The sequence below is a fragment of the Crocodylus siamensis genome, chromosome 4 (assembly GCF_052110815.1).
Source record: "Crocodylus siamensis isolate JL-2025a chromosome 4, ASM5211081v1, whole genome shotgun sequence".
Lineage (NCBI taxonomy): Eukaryota > Metazoa > Chordata > Crocodylia > Crocodylidae > Crocodylus > Crocodylus siamensis.
This window is the reverse complement of record NC_143398.1, coordinates 83,883,794-83,904,927: the sequence shown is the minus strand read 5'-3', so window position 1 is coordinate 83,904,927 and position 21,134 is coordinate 83,883,794. Positions and strand designations below refer to the sequence as shown.

The window sequence follows — 21,134 nt, the reverse complement described above, 5'->3', positions numbered from 1 at the left end:
AAAAACTGAACAGAGAAAAAAGATAAAGGACAGAGACTCTAAAAACACAGGTAGGACACTTTCCACAGAAAAAATACTCCTTTTCTGACCTCACAATCCCTGTGATCAAGGGAAATTTATAGAATACCTTCGAAAGGTGGGAGTACGAGCAAAAATTAATTTGTTTACTGAACACTAAGAACCAGGGACTAGCACAAATATTGATTTCATGGCCATTGTTATCTATCTGATCCTGCTAATCTCTCTGCACTCCACAGGTAATAACCACTCTCTTGAATAGTCTTCCTCTTCAATTTATCAGTTATTCTCAGGTTACTGCATTTTTCTTATCTGAGAGTGACCTGATACTATCTCTTGTATCTTGTTTTTATTTACATATGAAATTGTGTGCAAGCATTTTTCTAGCTGCTATTTGGCTCTGCTGTGTCTTTTTTTCCTCAGAGGTTGTGGTGGTACATGAAAGCTCATCTATATTTCTCTCTTGTACTTTACATGAAATTCCAGTGGCATATCCTATCTGTTGTATATTTAGAATAGTAACAATGGTTGATTCAGTATTGGCATTAGCTTTGTTCAATGGCAACCTAATAATAATACATTCCCATATTAAGTGTCTATGCCCTCAGAACTCAGATTCAGTCTAAAAGTAACTATAAGTAGCTAAGAAGATAACTTATTGCAACTACAGAGAGATACACAAATAAAACAGACACAGGTAACACCTATTATCACACACCAGTATAACAGACATAATTTTAGCCATACGGACTAAGAAAAAAATGTTTTTTGACTGTCAAATTGCCTCCCTAATATGAAGACCGTTGACTATCTTCTTCCAGAAATTGTACAAAGAGATGATCAGAAATTTTAACCCTCCTAGTATGGACTACAAACGCTCAGAAGTCCTTCATGTAATTAGTTTTCTATATTATCTAATGTTTTCAGTACTAATGATAACGACCTTAAAGACAATTTCTTTTACTTGATAGGCAAACGGGTCTAACATGTGGTTTCAGGTTTACAGCTCTAGATCTTCTGTTTGGAGGAAAAAGGGACTTTCTGGGCTTTTTGTTTGCTCTGTCTGTTATTGATTGGTTGTCTTTATGTGGCTGGAGTTTCAGACACTGGAACAGGCCAGATCAGGTCTCTTTATAAGGGCTTGTTTATACTGTATTGACTGTAAGCCCCATTACTGAGAGGCCTGAGCACACTCTCCTGCTTGGAGAAAAATGAGGATTAAACCCTGGACTCAGACCCAATATCTGAATTTTATGAATGATTAATCCCTTCCTGTCAGTTAGGTGAGCTAAGATGCAAAATTTATACATTAGTTACCATGTGAACTCCTGGAGAGATTAACATAACAGAGGAGTTTGAAGGTGTTTGTAGATAGACAGAAGCTCCTTCTATTTGCAGCAGGTGGCATATATGGATGACAAGAAAACAACTGATGTGATCTGTCTTGCATAGTTTACGTTTTCTTTTCTGACACAGCACCAAAGATATTTCTACTACATGAAGAGGAATCTGGGGAACACATGGAGGAAAAGATGTGGTCTGGAATGGTGACTAGGAAGAGGGAAGCGATTTACCTCTGCATGCAGCACTAGCGAGGCCAATACTGAAACATGATATAAAGTGCTAACTTCTGTGTTTAGAAAAGGGTATATAAAGGGTGTTGAAAAATTGTAAAGAGTGCAGAAAAGGTTTATAAAAATGATTTAGGGACTGGAGAACCTTACAGTGAGAGACCAAAGAGCTCAATCTGCTTGTCTTATCAAAAAGAAGAATATGAATAATTATTATAGGTACCTCCCTAGGGAAGGAATACTAACCACTAATGTCCTCTTTAATCTAAGAGAAAAAAGAACAATCGTGAATGGCTGAAAACAGCATCTGAGATGAAGTGAACACAAAAGCATGTGGTTTTTACGTATCTTATTTAGTTAGTCTGCTCATCCCGCCTTCTGGGAACTGTAGTGAGATGCATGCAAACAGGAAATAAGACACACATTTGTAACAGGGAGGGTACCCAATCTTCTGAATGAACTACCAAAGAATAATTATTGTGTCTCCATCTCCTGGTATCTTCAGATCAAAACACAGTATCTTTCTGGCATATACATTTAAGCCAAAAAACTAGCTATTTGGCTCATTATAGGGATAACCAGGTAAAATTTAAGAAGCTGTCATGTCTAAGTTATCTAATGTTACCTTTGTCTTCAACTCTGTGTGTCAAGGCATAGTGATAACAAGAAGGAAGGCACAGTATTCACATGTGAGAAGGACACTCTAATTTCATGTAAAGTTTGTTGATAGTATCAGACCATTCAGAGTTAGCCAATGGGCAAAGGCATTTTGTTTCTGACCTCATCTCTTTTTCTCCTCCATGCTTTGAACTGTGAAATACATGCTGAGTTGCCACTGTCATTTTTACTTCAGTGTTACCCTATCCATCCACACATTCCAAACAAAACCCCAAGGTCCTCTTAAATTCATTCCGAGTAACCTCAGCCTCCACACTCCCTTTTACAGAGATGCATATAATTTCTCTAGTAGAAATGTTATAAATGTTATAATATATGATAACATAAGGATGTATATGACTTTTAAAAAAAAAACAACTTACCTTCTTCTGTAAAACTCTCCTTTCCTGAACAATTTAAAATTAAAAAGGTCTCATCCACCTCCCAGGAAAATCAGTGGAAGTCACTGACTATAGTGCATGTTGGATTGGATGGCATACAACACAATACAAAAGCAATGCCAGTGGAACACATGGAAAGTCACCACTATTGAGTTTGCAGTGAGTAATTTTTCTAAACCTCAAAAACAAAGATCCAGACACACATAAAAAGTCTCGTGGTCTGTTAATAGGTTGTACCAGTACTACCATTTCGTAAATTTCCAAAGCCGTTATTTCCTTTTTAGGAGTAAGGAAAAAAGATTTGGATCACCACAAACCCTGTAATACGCATACTATGTGCTCTAACAATTTCAGTTTGAAATGTAAGTGCAGTGCAGAGATTGGGCAAACAAAACTACAGGGTGAAAGCTTTTAGTTGAAAAATAATGAGTGCCTGCAACTCTTACAAGCCTGAACTGGGTTGTTTTTAGTGGAACTCTTTTGATATGAGTCAACATTAAGTAATATTTTTAAAACAATGCAAGATTTCAGAAAAATGCGAAGATAATTATTTTTGAAGGGTTGAGCCAATGTCATATTTTTCTCCATTCACCATACATAGATTGCTAGGAAAACATCATGAATTTGCAGTAACCTACAACATTCCCGAAAAAGGCCACTTTAATTTGCTTCCGGGTTTGTGCCTTGGCAGAGCCAGTGAATTTTAATGGAAATTATTCTATGATATGACAATTAAATGAAGGCAGCCTTAATGTATCCAGTTACCTTCAACCAGGAAGAAACAACTTGGAGGAAAGGAGCCTTTTAATGACTGTTCAAAATAAATTAAACATCACTAAAAGAAACATATACTATAATGTAAAAAGGTATTTTCTGGAAGAACAAGCAAACATTATTAGCAACATAGTTGCAACATAGGTGAAATATCTACTTTATAAACCACAACAGAAATAGTATTTTAGACTATTCTGATAGTCTCACAATACAATATCCACAACTGGCTTTTACTTTAAGGGTGGCACTGTTTTCAGGGTTGTTTAGTTTTTAAATGTATTAGCAGATTGTTACATTCATTTCTAGAAACTAAGATTCAGCATGCCTTTGTGCCCTTTTCTTATATTTAAGGGTTGTATGACAAGGCACGTAATAAAAGAGCAATTAAAAGATTATCTGGAGAAAATGGAATGTTGTGTGATATTTTACCCTCAAAAGTCACATAACATTTCCTGTTAACTGTGAAGTTTACATAGTTAGTTAAAATCAGGCAGCAAATTGGAAAGCTGTGCAAGAAAACAAGATGTCAGATGAACTTTGTAGGAGCTAGACTTGCAAAATGAGTTAACTGCAATATATCTGTAAATGTGTCTAATAGGACTGCTATAGTAGGCACAGATTATACAAATGTTTTGCATATCTACTGATGAGATGAGCCACACTTATTGGTCAATCTGATGTTACAGACAGACGGGGTATAAGTATATGGATAATCAATAGTACATTGATCTTATTTCATCTTAATTGTTGCAACCATCACAACTTTCCTTTTCTAAAGAAATAAACACCTCAGTGTCTTGTAGATTGATTAAAATCATAACCCATAAACTAACTGATGTTCTTCATAGCTTTTATTAGAAATTAACAATAAGGAGATAAAATTAATGCATTTCTTTAGTCTTCAAAATTAAATGTTTCTTACTCTCATTGCATTGTTATCCAAACTTTAAATTTTTAAGCCATGAACTGATTTCTGCTTTGGCTTGATGACTCACTTCCCACATGTCTCTTATTTGATATTGTTCAGTTGTTTATTCGCAGAACATTAATATCTTTTGTCCCACTTACAGTGCTCATTTGATACCGCATCTCCCAATTAATTATGACTGCTGTCACTTATGAAGTATTGTTGGCAATTTTTATAAAAGAATCATGTTGTGCAATTCTGTTTTGTGAATAGTTTCACATGGTGTCTATCTGTCCATTTTTCCACTTCCAATTTGCATGAGAAAAGTTTCTACAAGCTCCCTGAATTTGCCCACATTTTTTTAATGATAAAGCACTGGGGTAATACTCTTGATCTGAATGAGGATGTTCATTTGAAATTAAAATTAAGCACATATATGCTTTTAGGACTAAGACCTTTGATTGTAAGTCTTGTAGGTGTTTTTTGGCAAGCATGAAGACAGATTGCCTGGCTGCTTTTGCTAACACAAAAATAAAATAGGAGTAATATTAGTGAATTCAAAAATGGTGTAGAGCTGAGAGAAATTAGAACAAAAGTAGGAACATATTTCTTGTCTCAAAAAGAATACGATTGCGCGGGACACTCTTGGAAAAAAGCAAAACAGTACCAGACATATTGCTTACTATCTAAGTAGTCTCACATTCCTTTTTTTCAACACAGGACATTAAGAAACAAAAATTCTATATACTTAAAGTCTGACTGGCACAACAGATAGAAAAGATCATTAGGATGTCAGCTGTTATCTTCTATTTTTACTAATTGTGTCTACTAGTCCTAAGGCCAAATGAGAATGGGACTTTGTAAAAAGTGCTATAAAAAGTGCTATATAAACACAATCTCTGTTCCAAAGGGCTTATCATCAGATAATATGAATACAGGGTGAGGGAATTCTTGTAACACACAAGCAAGTTCAATGTAGTTGCAGGTTGTGAGGGCAGGGGAGGGAAAGTTTTGCAGCAAACAGACAATTAGCAGAGAACATCCCGTTAAAAATCTGTAGGAAGTTCCCTAGAAATCCCTGCCTTGGTCACTTCTGCAGTGGCTCTTACTTGACTGGATCCTCTGGCTGACTATACTATAGCCTTTTCTCAAATCCACCAGAGAGAGGCATCAATGGAGTCCTAGTGCCTTCATAAAGAAGGACAGTGTCTTTGGTAGAGCTCTGTAGAGTTCTTGGACTCTGGGCTGTTGAGGGAGCGTAAACCCTGCTCCCCACTCCTTGACTTCTCTTGCGGTTACTCTCTCTGGTGGCTCCTTTGTACAATTATGCCCCAAGGTGGTGGTGGGGAGGGACTAGAAAAGGTTACAGCAGGTACAACTGGAGTTAGTTTAATGGAGTCAGTTGATGTCTGTCATTCAAATAAAATTGCAGCTCTGATCCTGTTTCCAAATTTGCCACTTGTGATGGATGATTCCCTTCTAGATGTTCAGACATCATTGTGATGGGCATGGTGTAATACTACAATAGAATAAGACAGCACACTCCAAGTGCTTGACACTGTGCAATCCAACCTGGGTGATGGGCAACACATAATGTGTCACTCCAGCAGCAGAGCAAGGCCTGAACTGTGGCTCAGATATTTCCCATCAGTCCTCACTTTCTTATCATTTTATGTAGGGAAGTAATCTGTACCTCTCCTTTTCCTGTCTCCGGTGACTTCCCTTAGCATGGAGGCTCAGTTGTTCAGGCTAGCATTATCAAGTGTAGCCAACTTGCAGTCTCCCTCCTATGGAGGAGGGGAGTAGTGGCTACAGGCCCTACGCATCTCCAGGCCTAACCCCACCCTGTAGCACATGACCTTTCCTGCAGGCCAAGTCAGGACTGAACATTAGGCTTGACACATGAATGGGAGATGGAAGTTCTGAAAAAAAGTACTAATAAATAAAACCAAACAAAACTTGTCATCTTACCTGGGTTAAAATTCAAGTGTATGTACTGCTTCATCCCAGACACCATGCAGCCTGCAGTTACAGATATTCTCAAAGTACCTTGTATATGCTTTCTCTTTTGTATCTCAGTGTGTGTGTCTACACATGCAATTAATGTACATGAATAAACTCCAGAGCTGACTGCTTATTGCTCCGGAGTTCATTGCTCCTGGGTACTGTGCCTGCATGCACACCTGGGACGGCGGCACGTTGAGCCAGGTTGAAGCAGCCCCGGCTGCCAAAAGTCCTGGGGAGGTCAGCCTGCCAGCCTGAAGTTGCTCCCCCTGGCTTAGCATACTGCAGAGGTGCTGGCTGGGGCAAGAGAGTGCTTCCATGTGGTGCTAGCCAGCAGGTAGCCCTTCACAATGAAGTACCTTCATGCCCCAGCTGGCCAGGGCAGCAGCGATGTGTGCTGCTTCAGAGTAAAAGACTCTGCAGCATGATAATATTTGTATATAAGAAGTACTACCCTGCTGCAGAGTAAATTAGTTTACTCCAGCCTCATAGGGGTGCATGTGTAGACGTGCAATATCTACTATGCATTAAATAGTTCAAGTAGACACACCCTGTCTGAGAGAGAGTTTTCATTTCATAAGGCAATAGAGACACAATTTATGAGTATGGATGAATCTTAGGGAAACAAACAATTATGATTCTGCTAATAATTTTATGTTTTTATTGCATTTTTTTGGCATTGTCCAGATAAAACAATGTTTCCATCCAAGTTTAGGATGCATTCTTGAACTATATCCATGAAATAGGGAACAGACAACACAGAGCTGAGTAGTTCCAGATTCTGAAGAGTAGAAAAGTGCTTTAAGAACTAAAAGAGGAAAAAAATGACTCAAGTGAATTTATAACTAACTGCAGGAAAGTTTTCATGGGCTGTTTTAATTCAGAAACATACATACATGAGATCAGAGAACAAGCTTCCAGACTTGGTATTTACTGAACAGTTAGAAAGAATCACTAGAGTCAACATTCCCTTATAATGGTTTGAAGAAAAAGGTTTACAGAACAAAGAAAGTCTTAATGCAATTTGGGTTCTACCGGGGACTGGACTTGATTGTCCAAAAGGTCCTTGCCAGTCCAATGTTCCTATCTTAGGATCTTAACCTCAGTTAAGATTCATTAAATTATTGTGGGAATAGTCTGGGGGAAAGAAAAACAAGACAAAATGAATGAGTCATTTGGCTTAGTCAAAATAACTACATTGAGGTTTGAGGGCTATTTTTTAAAATCATGTCTAGTGGTATAAAAGAGGCTGAAAAAGAGAAAAGTTCTGTCTGTAATTTGTATATTATTTTAAATGTTTTTTTCTATACAATACTACATTCCTCCTATAAGTCTATGGCGAATAGACTGAACTTCTCAGGTCTGTGAAATACTTATCTTTCTCCTATTCCATAGGGATTACAGAAGGGTTGTCCTTCTACAGAATACAGTATCCACCTGCACTTCATTAGAGAGCAGCAGTTGTACATGCCACACCACAAGATCACCATGATGACATAGCAGCTTCAGTGAACAGCGTGACTAGGGGTTTTTTTCTGTTTTTTTTCCTTGGGTTTTTTTAGCTTTTGTATTACAGAGGTTCTGGCAGCCAGTTACCTCCTGACACTATTTACAGCATATATTGGTCGATACAGATTCCCTTATTGCATCTGCTCTGGGAATTAAAGAAAGCAGCTTCAAGGCTGTAAGGTAAGTGCTGTTTCATGTTTTAACCGTATTGCTCTGCTATTTGAATGTAGCTATAATGAGAACATGAAAACATGTCAGGACAACTTTGCCAATTTGTAAATTGAACACAAATCAGCAGTTGTTTAGTGCGATTTGCTTTCACAGTTTTCTTAAAGTAACCTCACTTTTGTGAGTTGGTGTTGCACTTTTTTGTCGCATGTATTGTTTTTTTCAAAGAGGGAAATCTACCATACAGTGCAAGGAAAATTAAAAACTCCTACTCTTACTCATTCAGGAATCTGCTAGCAACAATACCTTATCCATCTTCTTCATGTTGTAAGTCATTACTGTTTTGTTTTACTGAAGAATGAAGTACATGAACATTTAAGAATTAGGCAGCTGAGAAAAGAGAAATTCTAGCTCATCTGGAATTTTAATTCATTTATCATTTTGAAAACTTTAAAATATCTAATTATAACTTTAAAAAAAAATCCTTTTTCAACATAGCCAGAAGAAAGGAAAACTGATATTGCAGAATCATAATATGCATTTAAATATTGAAGATTATTAATTATTTTTACAGTGCTTATATAATTGGTGCAGTCTAGTATTTTAAAGAGTATTTTCACTGTGTCTTTTATGGTCTTTGCCAGTCTAGAGAGTATTCTGTGAGGTTTGCAATGATGCAATTTAGCATCTCCCATGTCTTCTATTCAACCTCAAAGAAGTTTTCACAGGTATTTTAAAATGACAAATACAACAATCAAATACTTTGTTCAAAAGTATTTTTGCTGTAGGACAAATATTTAAGAACATCCTCTGACATTATAATTATATTTATCATTTTTCAAGTTAACATTTTAGCACATATATGATCTCTCTTTTTTACACTTTAATAGTGAAACGTTTTATACATACTTATTAAGAATTCAGTAATAAAACTAATTAACAGTTTTACCTATTTATTTTGATAGTTTTAGTAAGAATTACATATACCAACACACATATACAATTACACATAGCTTCACTGCTTAATGATATGCCAGATATTTTAATACCATATTTGTAATATTAATCTATTTCAGTCTCTCACTGAATATTTCAGATATTTAATGCCATTAAAAGAAGTGGCCTGTATATGAAATCCAGAATGAAGTAAAGAACCATTTGAAAGTATTAATTAAAACCACAAAAGGAATTTGAAGTTAAGATAGACCATCTGTTCTCCTCAATTAATAGGCCTTTACTTATGCCAAAAACAATGCAAATACATTAAAGATTATAAGGCTGAAGAGTGCCAGTCCAAACTCTTGGCCATAATGCTAACTTTCCATGTTTTCAGCAAAACAGTAAGATCTCCATTCTTAATGTTGCTTTACCACACACTGGACCATATTTTGAGCTGAAGTAAAGAAGTGCAAATCTCCTGATTTTGTAAAGACATCCATACTTAGAGAAGCTGTGGACATGGGCCATGTTGTGATTCAGCTGATGTGTTCTCATACAAAATTTGCTAACAGACAAAGGCAACTACATTCATACCACCTATGTTAAAACTTGGCCAAATGATAAATCTAACCAGTAGTTTCTAGAATTAGGCAATATTGACAAGATAATCCTTGATTAAATATATTTAATATACCTCCTTATTCAAATGCTTACAATGCTAAATTACATGGGAGTGTAATTGCCCTGAGAGTGTTTGTAACAACGCCTTAAAGCTGTTACATTGGATGATAGATCACTATGCCCTACCTGGAGGTGCTTTAGTTCAAGGGTTATTTACCAAGCCAAAAATAGCAAGGAAACAGAGTTGGGCATATGTGCAGTCTCATTGAGACTAGAGAACACTGCAGGGCTTCTCGGTATTATTTATACTTCTGAACAAATCATTAGAATTAAATAATACAAACAATAGGAATAACTTGATTCTAGTGGAGTGTTGTATAGATCTTAGATCAAGGTCTAGTGGTCTATGTATACCAAGCTACACATAGATACATTCAGAAAGTACCTGGGAATAAAAAAAGACACTTTAAGTATTAATTTGCATGAAACTATTTTTGTTGCTTTTCATGTACTTCATTCTGAACATCAGCTAAAAACATGTGGAGCCATGTCTTTAGCTGATGTAATTCAGGATAACTTTACTAGTGCTAGACTGATTTACAGCATCTCTGTGTAAACTGGTTTCTGGTAGTGTAATGTGAAAGGACAAATGAAAAGCTAAGCAATTTAGAAATTATAATAAAAACACTGATGTTAAGTAATTTCCTGTGATTTCAGACCACATCAATGTATCCCCCAATGTAATGAAACAATTTTTTCTTTTTGAAATGAGAATGACCACCCATTTGAGGTGAGTTGTTGATTGGCTCCTTGCTTTAAAAAGGGGTTTCACAGTATATTTAGCATCTACATATGAAAAATGAAACTGTTGGACGATAATGTAAATGAATGCTCACTTCACTCAGTATGTATATTCAAAGTAGATAGATAACATACATTTTTAGTGTCAGTTTCTTGAAAGGCCCAAAAGGACACTTTTTTCCCCTCTATATATACATTTCCTAACTAATGTAATTAAAAAGGTGGGTAATTAAATAAGATCCTGGTAACAGTAGTATTGTGCATTGCCAATGCTATGCAATATCATTTTAGAAATGTGAGAAGAATTCAAAGTTCACTATAACAAATCCTAATTTATTTACATTTTTACTAGCTAAGAACCTCAGTGAACCCAGTCTGTCCTTTCAGTCTTCTTTATTCATAGTCTTTAGATTGTAAAATAAAAAAAATGCCAGAGGAATTACAACTTCTTTTCTCCATTATACAGGACAGGACACAAGGCAAAGATGCATCTAAACTCCCTGCCTTTCTTTCTGGTATTGATCAGTGGAATTTTCTGTCAATATGACTATAATCCAGAAGACTATGGTTATGAACGCTATGTGCCATCTTCATCACTCTGTGCCCCAGAATGTGACTGTCCTATAAACTATCCAACTGCAATGTACTGTGATAATCTTAAACTAAAAAAATTTCCAATTGTACCCTCTGGTATAAAATACCTATATATCCGAAACAATATGATTGAGGGCATTGAAGAAAATGCATTTGAGAATGTAACTGACCTACAGTGGCTGATCCTAGATCATAACCATTTGGAAAACTCAAAAATTAAGGGAAAAGTCTTTGCTAAACTGAAGAATTTAAAGAAACTGCATATAAATTATAACAACTTGACTGAAGCTGTTGGACCACTTCCCAAAACCCTCGATGAACTGCAGCTAAGTCACAACAAGATCACAAAAGTCAGCCCCAATGTACTAGAAGGTCTGGTGAATCTGACTGTCATTCACCTACAGAACAACCAGCTAAAAGGAGATGTTCTTTCTGGGGCTTTTAGAGGCCTGAATTCTCTTCTGTATCTAGACCTGAGCTTCAATCAACTTACAAAGCTACCAACAGGGCTGCCTCACTCCTTACTCATGCTGTATTTCGACAACAACAAGATCAGCAACATTCCCGATGAGTTCTTCCAGGGTTTTAAAGTCCTGCAGTATTTACGTTTGTCTCACAATAAGTTGGAGGATTCTGGAATACCAGGCAATGTTTTCAATATCTCCTCACTAGTTGAATTGGATCTCTCCTTTAACCAACTGAAGAGTATTCCAACTGTCAGTGAAAACCTTGAAAACTTCTACCTCCAAGTCAACAAAATTAACAGTAAGTCGTGTTTGATTATTTGGATGCAACAACTAATGCAACCAAGATACTGTTAATGGATTAAGGTGTTTAAAGTAGTAGCACCAGTGGACCTGGACTGAACACAAACTATACATAATTTTTAGAGCACTGTCACTTTTCTGTCCACTACCCAAATAAATGTTTAGGAAATGTTCAAGCAACACACACACACACACACACACACACACACACACACACACAGACCCTCACCTAGTGTAAATCAGCACAATTCTAAAATCATTTAAAAAAAAAAAATCAATGGAGCTATGTTTTTGGTACCCGTTAGGCTAGTGGAAATGTTTAATCAATATTAGAGATATTCAAGATGCTTGAATCAATGAAGATCCTAGGATTTATAAGAATAAAGTTGCTGAGCTTCAATATCTATAGCATTCAAAGAGATAGTAGGTAAAACAGGAAAACTATCAAGGTACTAAGAATAGTGTTATAATGAAAGAACACTGTCAAGTAACTTTTTCTATTCATTCCTGTGTCCCCAACACCCAACCCCCAGAGATGATGTGATCTAGTACTTTCCTCTTTTTCATTCCCATCCCCCACAAGAGTTGACTATGTGGCTAGGTACTCTCCGTTCAAACAGGATTTGAGAAGGATACTTCTACAGTCACTTGATAAAATTCCTTGCACAATAAACTCATGAAGGTCCATAGACAGAAATAATTCTACCAAAGCAGAATATATGATTTTCCTCCAGCTAGTGGGTCTAGTGACAGTGGCTGAGAGTGGTGGACCATACTGGGGGCGAGGGGAGGAGAGAAAACTGGGAATAATTTTTTAATTTGTTCTCATTTATTTTTCACCATTTTCCCCACTTTAAGAAATATTTAAAGATCATTAAATAATAACGGTTTCTATATAACAAGAAATAAGCAGCAATAAGGTATATCAAATTTTTATAACCAGCTCTCCATTTTGGCATTTTGTATTTATGTTGAATTTCTAATTAAGGACTATGGCTAAGCTTTTTGGAGACCAGTGTCTACAGATAAGCACCTCAATTCAAGCAAGACCTGAATGGCAAAACTCTTGCACATCTCAGTCTATTGATTTTGTCCTAAGAGTTTTGGGTCCTAAGGGTTTTGGGAAGTAGAGTCCTTCCAAAGTTAGGACAGCAATATTTACATATCCTAAATTAAGTTATCAGATTATGGGGAATGATGAAAACTCACTATTTCAATTGCTTCAGTGATTTCTTCACTCTTTCTGAATTCCAGTGAGAGTTGAGTAAGCAACACTTTAGGTTAGGCCATGGAAAACCTGCTTTTTTCTCACAAAACAACACATTGTATGGGAATACTGTGAAAGAGAACCTTTCCTGACTTCATAGGACTAGTGACAGACTAACCCTAAACTGTTAGATTATAAAAGACTTTCAAAATTGATGGTCTATCCTTTCAGACTATACATATATATATTTTTAAAACTTCATTTCTTTATATGTAAATCCATTATTCTTATTTTTCCCCACCGGCAGAGTCATACTTAGCTCTTATCTAATAATATTTGTACTGAATGGGGGGTTTTCTCTGAGTTCATCCATTCCATCTACTTGCATTTGATTCTGCAATGAAGCCATAATGGTGGATATGATAGAGTAAAATGTCAGTAGTGGAACTTAGCAGTGAAACACTTCATTGAATTTTCCGAACACTATTGTATTATTTCCCAGTTTTTCTACCATATAATAATCTCTAATAAATGTTATTATAATAAATTTGGCTTCGAGATCAGACAAAGAAAAATCTGCTGGTAGGAAAGAGCCATTTGAAGGAATATTCCTAAAATATGACCAGAAAAAAAATACATTCTCTGAATTAATGTCCCTAGGACTTTCCTGTGGCAATACTATGGTCCTTTACATTGCTATGCTGCAGAAAATGACCTCAAGGCTGCTCAGAGGAGTACCTGAGGAACCCTTAGCATGAAAAAATGCTGGGCTCCTGCCAACCAGATTTGTGCACCACTGCTAGTTCTTCCAGGGGAACCAAACGTCCACACCACATGTGGATGCAGCCTACAGGGCCATTCTGGCCTTATAACTTGAGCACTTCTTTTGATACACTTTGGGCCAGTTCAGGGTCCAGAGTGAAAACAAGACAACTGGATGACTATACCTTAGCTTTCTCCAAGCCTCTCACAGTGTAGTTAAAGATTGAATCTTCCTTATTTAAATGTCCCCTTTTTGAAAATTTGCTTCCGTGTAGAATAAAACCAGGCCCCAAATATGCTTCCCTTCATTGCATGGTAAAGTAGAGCTAAAATGACAGCCCCACATCCTTGAGCAAGTGGGAAAATGGTGCTTTGAAATTGTGTTACTTTGGCCTTATTTGGCCTTATTACAGTCAAAGACTTTCAGAGAGACCTTAATTTTGCTCATAATCAGACCTTTCCATATTTCACTTTGTGGTTGCTAAGCATAACATGTTAGATTTACATAAAATGTTAGATTTACACTCCCAATGTAAAAAACTCTAGTGACCAAATTCAATGTGAATGGACTATAAAAGGTAGGAGCAATCAACCTCTACATCATACCAAGACTCTAGACCTCCTTCTCCATTTTGTGGTTTGCATTAATAGCTAAATCCCCTTTGTGCTGATATTGCAGCTGAGTGAATTCTGGAACTACTCTCTTTTGGTAGGCTCATGTCCTTCTATGCTCCATCCCTAGTTTTTTCCAGCTACGCTTCAAGTGACTTTGGCCAGTAGCCTATACAAAGTAGAGCAAATGCCATCATCTTTGGCATACGGAAGGTGTCCATACAATCCTGCCTAGCATCTCAACTAAAGCAGGTCAAAAAATAAGGTTTTTGTGACCTCGTGAGAGGACACGATTACTGTAGGGGTCTATTCCTGTACCATGGCAGTTGTAATAGACAGGAGCAGAAAGAACCTGAACTAAGGCTTCCATGTTGTCAATTTGAATGAGAATATTTTGGTTATCAGTCAAAAATGGCTTTCTAATATTTCATATTTCAATTATTAAACTTTTCTTCAGAAAAGACAAGCATCTTATGAAAAAAATTGGTTAATTGACACTAAAAGCTCCCACTGAAAAACAAGATCAATGGGAATTTTTAACCAAAACTTACTTATAGTCTTTATCTGGGGCTTAAGTGCTAAGGAATGTTTTGTCTTGGCAATGATCATCTTGATACTAATGGCAAAAATCTAGCCTCATCTCCACGCATGTGGATCCTGTAACATCAGTGAGACATTATAGGAGGAATATTTGTAATGGATGGTCTTACTAAGTCAGGTACGTTATAGTAAATCTGATGATGTCAGGGGGGTATAAAGAAGGACACAAATGCTTTCATAAGATAGTCTTGACAATTCATTACTGAAAAGTGAAAACAAATAATTTCTTCCATATATTGACAATTATATGTACTCCATACAATCTCTTATAAAAAAAAAAAAATGTAAAAGCAACAGGCCAAGAGACAGAAATAGAATCCCTATTGCCAACTCTTTTTAACAGAAGCCACTAAAGCAGTGGTTTTCATTTGCGGACCCCAAAACATTTTGAATGAAGGTATGGAAACTGGAACTTTTATCTGGAGATGCAGACCCCTTTGAATTATAAGTGCGAGTTTTCACATACTTTTGATTGTTCATAGTCATTTTTCAAGGTCCACCTCAACATAGTCTGTGGACCACAGGTTGAAAACCACTGCTCTAAGGATTTGATTTGTGAGGACTGAATCATGGTACAACTTTGAAACTGGCCTTGATCCAACTACTGCATTGTTGAGATAATTTTGTAGTTATTAGAATATTTAAATGTAGACAAGTGATTAAGATACGTAATTCAGGTAGTTAGATATGTATATAATTGGCATATGTAAAGCTTATTTTGTAAACATGAGCACATTTTACTGAAAAAAAATCACATTGAAAATGGCAACTGCAAATTTATGACTCACTGTTTGAAAATATGACCTTAAAATCATTGACCATCATATTCTTTTTTCTTAAAACAAAAAAATGAATAGATTAGCCTTTGCATTTGAGTATGTGTTTATCTATGAATTTTATAATTTACTCTCAACATGTCTTTAGAAATGTGGACATGAATATTTAGTAGGTCAAGCTAATGAATAACTTGAGGGCCTTGTTTTCTATTGATAGGGGACAATTCAATCCCTGGCACCCAGCTCTAGTAATCAGGCACAGTTCTAATCAGATTAATGAGAAGACAAATAATCACCAGATATAAAGTATGCATGGAGCTGCTCCATGGCTAGAACAGATTGAAAAGATCTTTCTTGGCCTTTGATTCCTTGGACATGGGATAATTACCCTTTCCAAAAGAACATTTCTAAACATCCAGTCCTTCCCTCACACACTGAACTGCATAGGTTTCATAAGCAAAGGTCCTACATAAGGGAGGAGCTTGCTGGATCTGCCTCATAGTTTGGATTGTCCTGTTTCAGCTCAGAAAATACAGGGCACTTTCCATTTAAAGCTGAAAGAGCATGTGTTTGGTATATCATTTGAAGTGAAGTACAAGTGAATAAAGATCCCACAGACTCAGTGGTTAGGTCAGGATTTTTTTTTTTTTTTTAAGTACAAAAATGAATTTTACTTTTAGATGAAATAAACCAAACAAAATACTAAAAATGCAGCACCTGACAGATTCCCATTGGATGGCATCCCCTGCATACTGCATACCCCTAATCTGTTTTCACAACCTGTAAGGACATTTCCTCTCTCTTTATAGCCTTTCCATTTAGTACATTTTTTACATCTCCACATTTCCCAAATAGAACTAGGAGTATGTGCTGGTATAAGGACAGGCAGACAAGGTTCTTTGGGTGAATCTGATATCTTTTAAGTTGGTCTAATAAAAGATATCAGATTCACCCAAAGAACCTTGTCTGCCAAAAAGGCTGTTCTGCATCCCCCCCTCCACCCATTAATGTTGAGAATTTTTGAAAATTCGGCCATTTATTTTGAAGCTGTTACTTTATGCGACACCATTTGCCATGGGCAACTGATGCCTCCTGAGTCAGGGGGGTGGCACTTGCTACCCTGACTAGACAGTCTGTGACTGGGGGGTGGGAGAGTCTCCCCACTGCCAAACCCACAGGCCGGGGGGGCAGGCCCTCTGCAGCTGATCCTGTCAATCTGCAACTGGCAGCGGCACTTCTGGGTCAGCGGGATTGGCTGCAGGAGGACTGCTTCGCTTGGTCCACTCCCCAGCCAGCGTTCTGAGGGGAAGCACCAGCATTCGCACCTGCTCGGGAACGCTGGCTGACAGGGGGTGCACCAGTGCTCTCAGGGGGTGCATGTGCACCCCCCACATGTTGCCACTGCCATTTGTGGGTGCTGAACACCTGAAAAACATTGAGCCTTGAGTTTTTTTGAACATTGGCCATTAAAAGTTTTTTTAACCTTAATCATAATTTTAAACTAATGTGCTAAAAAGTATGTGATTATAATTTTTTGCAGTAATGACATGCTTCTTCTTCTATTTGTGTTCCAGAGTTTCCACTGAGCAGTTTTTGTAAAGTTGTCGGACCTCAAACCTATTCCAAGATAACACATTTGCGCTTGGATGGAAATAATCTCACTCGAGCTGACCTACCACACGAAATGTACAACTGTCTCCGTGTAGCTACAGAGATCTCACTGGAGTGATGGGCCTCAAAACCTTTAATTTCTTTCTAAGGGCCATAATCATATGATTTACATCACACTCGCTCTTTAAAATTAGGATATACCAAGTGTCAATTTGCATATTATCTATTCTGTTTGTTAATATTTAGCTTGAACATGGTGATCCTAAAAAATATGTTTGTGCATAGTTTTACAAATAGTTTCAGTTGTCTGTGTTAGGAAATAGGAGAAGGACCTGATTCAGCCAAAAATAAAGACCCCCATCTAGCTTTCAATTGAAAGTAATAAATATCACAGTTGTAACAGTTTCTGTACTCACAAACAACACACACACAAGTACACACACATACCACCTGGGCTAAGTACAGACAGTCAAAAAACAAGCGGCTAAATTCATTCAACTTAGGCAGCTTCATTTAAGCTGTGTAGGTTGAACTGATAACCAACTGAACTGACATTCAGTTTTCAATTGGGAAAGGTGGAGCGGAGGGAATTTCCTCTGCTCCCCTGCTTTTGTTTTACATCAGACTCTCAGAACCCAAAGCAAAACCAGCTAGGGAGGAGCAGGAGAATTTACCTCCACTCCCTGAAATTGCCTGAGACTTGCAGGGGTTGAGGCAAGCCGTTCTGCCCTTCCAGAGGGGAAAAATTCCCCTGAGCGACCTAAGGCTACACAGGCTAGGGGACCCAGAGCTAGGGTGGGGGAAGCCCCCCAAGGCAGGGGCTCCCCGATGCCTCCATGTTGGGCTGCATGGCAGACACCCAGCCAGGGCAACTCCTTCATCTCTCCTGTGGCAACTGCTGAAGCAATCAGCAGCTGGGAATGGGGAGGAGGAAAGAGAGAGGGCTGCCAAGGGCTGAAAAGCTCCCACCAAAGGGACTTTCCTTCTCCCCATGTGCTGTGTAGACCCTGGCTAGAGTGGTCTGGGGGTCTCTTTTCCTCCCCCACCCCCCATCTCTATGAGCTAATGGATGCAGGCAAGAAACAAGCTAAGGAGCAGAGGAGTGAGGCAGTCCCTGTTCCGCTGGAGCAGGCAGCATAGCCCAGGGCTGCAAAGCATCCTGGGATGCTGGGGGGGGGGGTCTGCAAATTAATTGCACCAGGAAGGGATCTGGGACAGAAGTTTCTTAAACCTGGTTTGACTAAAATCAATTAGGTCTGATACTATATCTAACCAGGTTTATCTTAAACTGGTTTTGGTTATTTGGAAACCTGTTTATGTGCACTGAACTTCTGTTCTGTTACAGGTTTAAATCAGTTTCTGATCACTTAAACTGGTTTATGCATAACTTCTGTCCCAAGCCCTGCAGTGTAGAGTCTTGCTCAGGTTTGCATAGAAGTCAGATGAGTTTGGGCAGGATGCTGAATGGTATTTTAGGGCTAAATTGTGTATAGGTACAATACTCTCCCAGGTCACACTCAATATTCAAATTATCCATGCTTTTGACATTTTTACCAATCACTAAGGAAAAGCATAAAATTTATCAAAGAAAATTATAAAATTTGAAGAAAATACATTTTCAGAGTCCTGGGAAGACTGAAATTAATGAAATACTTGACAGATGATGGGGAACCAAGATATTTTTCCAGGTATTTAGTTGTTTATTGTTGTTTTTTGTCATATTTACATTTAAACATTCATGGCAAGATTTTTATCCGCTACTGGTAGAATTGCTATTTCACAGTAAGTCATATGTACATGTATTTTTATTCAATTATTTGCATGCTACATTTAACCAGATTGTAGAAAATAAACCATAGCAAATAGTACTGTTGTGTCCATATCATTGTCAAATATGTTTGAGTCTTTTATAAATTTCAAAAAGAAATTCAGGTTAAAACCAAAAAATCTAAATATAATATTTTTCTGAGTTTATTGTAACATAAAATAAAGTGTTTTCTGTACTTTTCAGTTTCAATATGTTTTTAAATACATCTAACTGTATCCCTTAGCACTTGTACATTCTGCTCAGTGCCTAAGGCATCTTCTAAATCATTAGCACATCACAACAAGTTTGAGTCTGCCACAGTTAAGGACTAAAATATAATTTGAAATTAGTTTACCAATTTTTTCAACATTAAAATAAAATCTTGTAGGTATCATAACCAGTGAATAGAATGCAGTGCTCATCATTTTTATATTAACCGACTAATGGGTGCTAAGTAGAAATGGTGAGTCAGCATTAGCTGCATCATGGAATATACACTAAAATAAACTTGTAAGATAGATGCAAGTAAGATAGATGCATTGTAATGGCTAGTTTTGTTGGCATGTACTGACCCATGAGTACTATTTGCCCTTTGAGTGTTCGACTTCAAGACCATTAATTAAAATGAAAATAAATAATTAAATAACCTGCCACCAACAACAAAATCCCCCACCTTGTTCTAACTTTGATAGTGAAAAACAGACATTCCAGCAACATTAGTAAAAATATATCTATTTATGATTTCCACTCCAAACATTTAAAATTTATGAATCAGTCATCAAATAAGGGATACTTTTTAAATATATTGTTAGGCTTCATACTTTCAAAGTTTTATCCTTAACCATGAAAGGAACAAGCTCTTCTGCCCAAGGCAGTTTGAACCTTCTCAGAAGAGGGGGCTTGCCAACATCATACAGGGTATTCTGGAGTACAGCGTTCTTTATCTCTTCTGTTCCACTTTGAATAAAATTTTACACCATCACTGGAGAAGGGCATGGAACCCACTGCCCAGTTCCCAGCTGAATGTCCCAACAGCCAGGCTATTCACCCCTGTTCTGAGCCTGGTCAATAAATGTTAATTACATATATGAAAGAGGAAACATGGGACCAGGAAAGGTGGCAAGCAGCCGACCCCAGAATAATTGTTAACCAGGGGAGTAGGGCTCTTTCTTCAGAGGCAGGTAACTGATGTTCAAATCACATTTGGGCAGAGGAGAGAATTGAACCAGGTCTTTTCCATTTTTGATGGGTACCCTGCCAGAAAGTGATCTCATAAAAGATATGGCCTAATTACATGGTAATTTTGAATGGTTCCTAGAACTCTTAACACCTGGATTGTCTGCACATTAATACCTGAAACTACTTTTAAGCACTCCTTAGCTTGCATAAAGTTATGCCACCCTAGGGTAGGATTCTCTCTGATCTATATCACCTAGTTCAGGATATAGCCACTCTAGGCTGCACCTTAGTGCAAACATTCCAGCCACCCAGCCACCCACCCCACTTCCCCACTGGTGTGAATTGTGCCCACTGCCCCCCCACACCCCAGGTTCTGTATCACTGCCTGTACTCCAATTTCACCCACCAGGACAGATGGTGTGGGCAGCCACAAGAAAGTGGGGAAGGGTAGAAGTGTGGGAGAGAGGAACCCTGAGGGGCAGGGGAAGATCCATGGGGGTGGGGGAAATCAGGGGAGCCCTGGGAGCCAAGGCAGAAGCCTAGAATGAGAAGAGAGGATTTTGAGCTAGCAGTGACACTGATCAACATTTGTGCTGCTCACAGTGTGGCTAAACACAGACAGTCAAAAAGCCCCAGGCAGAATTGATTCAGTCTTTGCAGGTTTCTCTAAACTGTGTAGATTGCAACACGCAATTGAACCCACATTCACTTTTGAAACAAGAAAGGCATCCACACCCCTGCATGGCCCACACTAGTAGCTAGGGGGTGACAGAGCATGCCTCCCAGCCTGCCAGCCACTGTCAAAGGAACCTAAATGCAGCCACGCAAGGATTATCATTGATTGGCTGC

The 21,134-nt window shown here is 37.7% G+C and overlaps 1 protein-coding gene and 1 long non-coding RNA gene across 3 annotated transcripts in view; one reads left to right on the top strand and one right to left on the bottom strand.

Moving 5' to 3' along the window:
* LOC149865923 (uncharacterized) overlaps positions 1-21,134 on the bottom strand; it is a 115,193-nt gene that overhangs the window by 24,952 nt on the left and 69,107 nt on the right. The gene's annotated exons all lie outside the window — the stretch shown is intronic.
* LUM (lumican) lies at positions 7,689-19,167 on the top strand. 2 transcript variants are annotated; one of them, XM_090042673.1, is made up of 3 exons: positions 7,689-8,021; positions 10,837-11,729; positions 17,263-19,167. In XM_090042673.1, exons 2-3 carry the CDS (start codon positions 10,856-10,858, stop codon positions 17,415-17,417), a joined length of 1,029 nt encoding a protein of 342 aa, XP_089898799.1. In that variant the 5' UTR covers positions 7,689-8,021; positions 10,837-10,855; the 3' UTR covers positions 17,418-19,167. The 2 variants fall into 2 exon arrangements, with proteins under 2 accessions (XP_089898799.1, XP_089898798.1); XM_090042672.1 differs by lacking the exon at positions 7,689-8,021 and adding an exon at positions 8,203-8,336.

Coding starts and splice junctions, on each gene's coding strand:
- LUM (XM_090042672.1), top strand. Junction 11,730..17,262: donor CCAAGTCAACAAAATTAACA/GTAAGTCGTGTT, acceptor TTTGTGTTCCAG/AGTTTCCACTGAGCAGTTTT.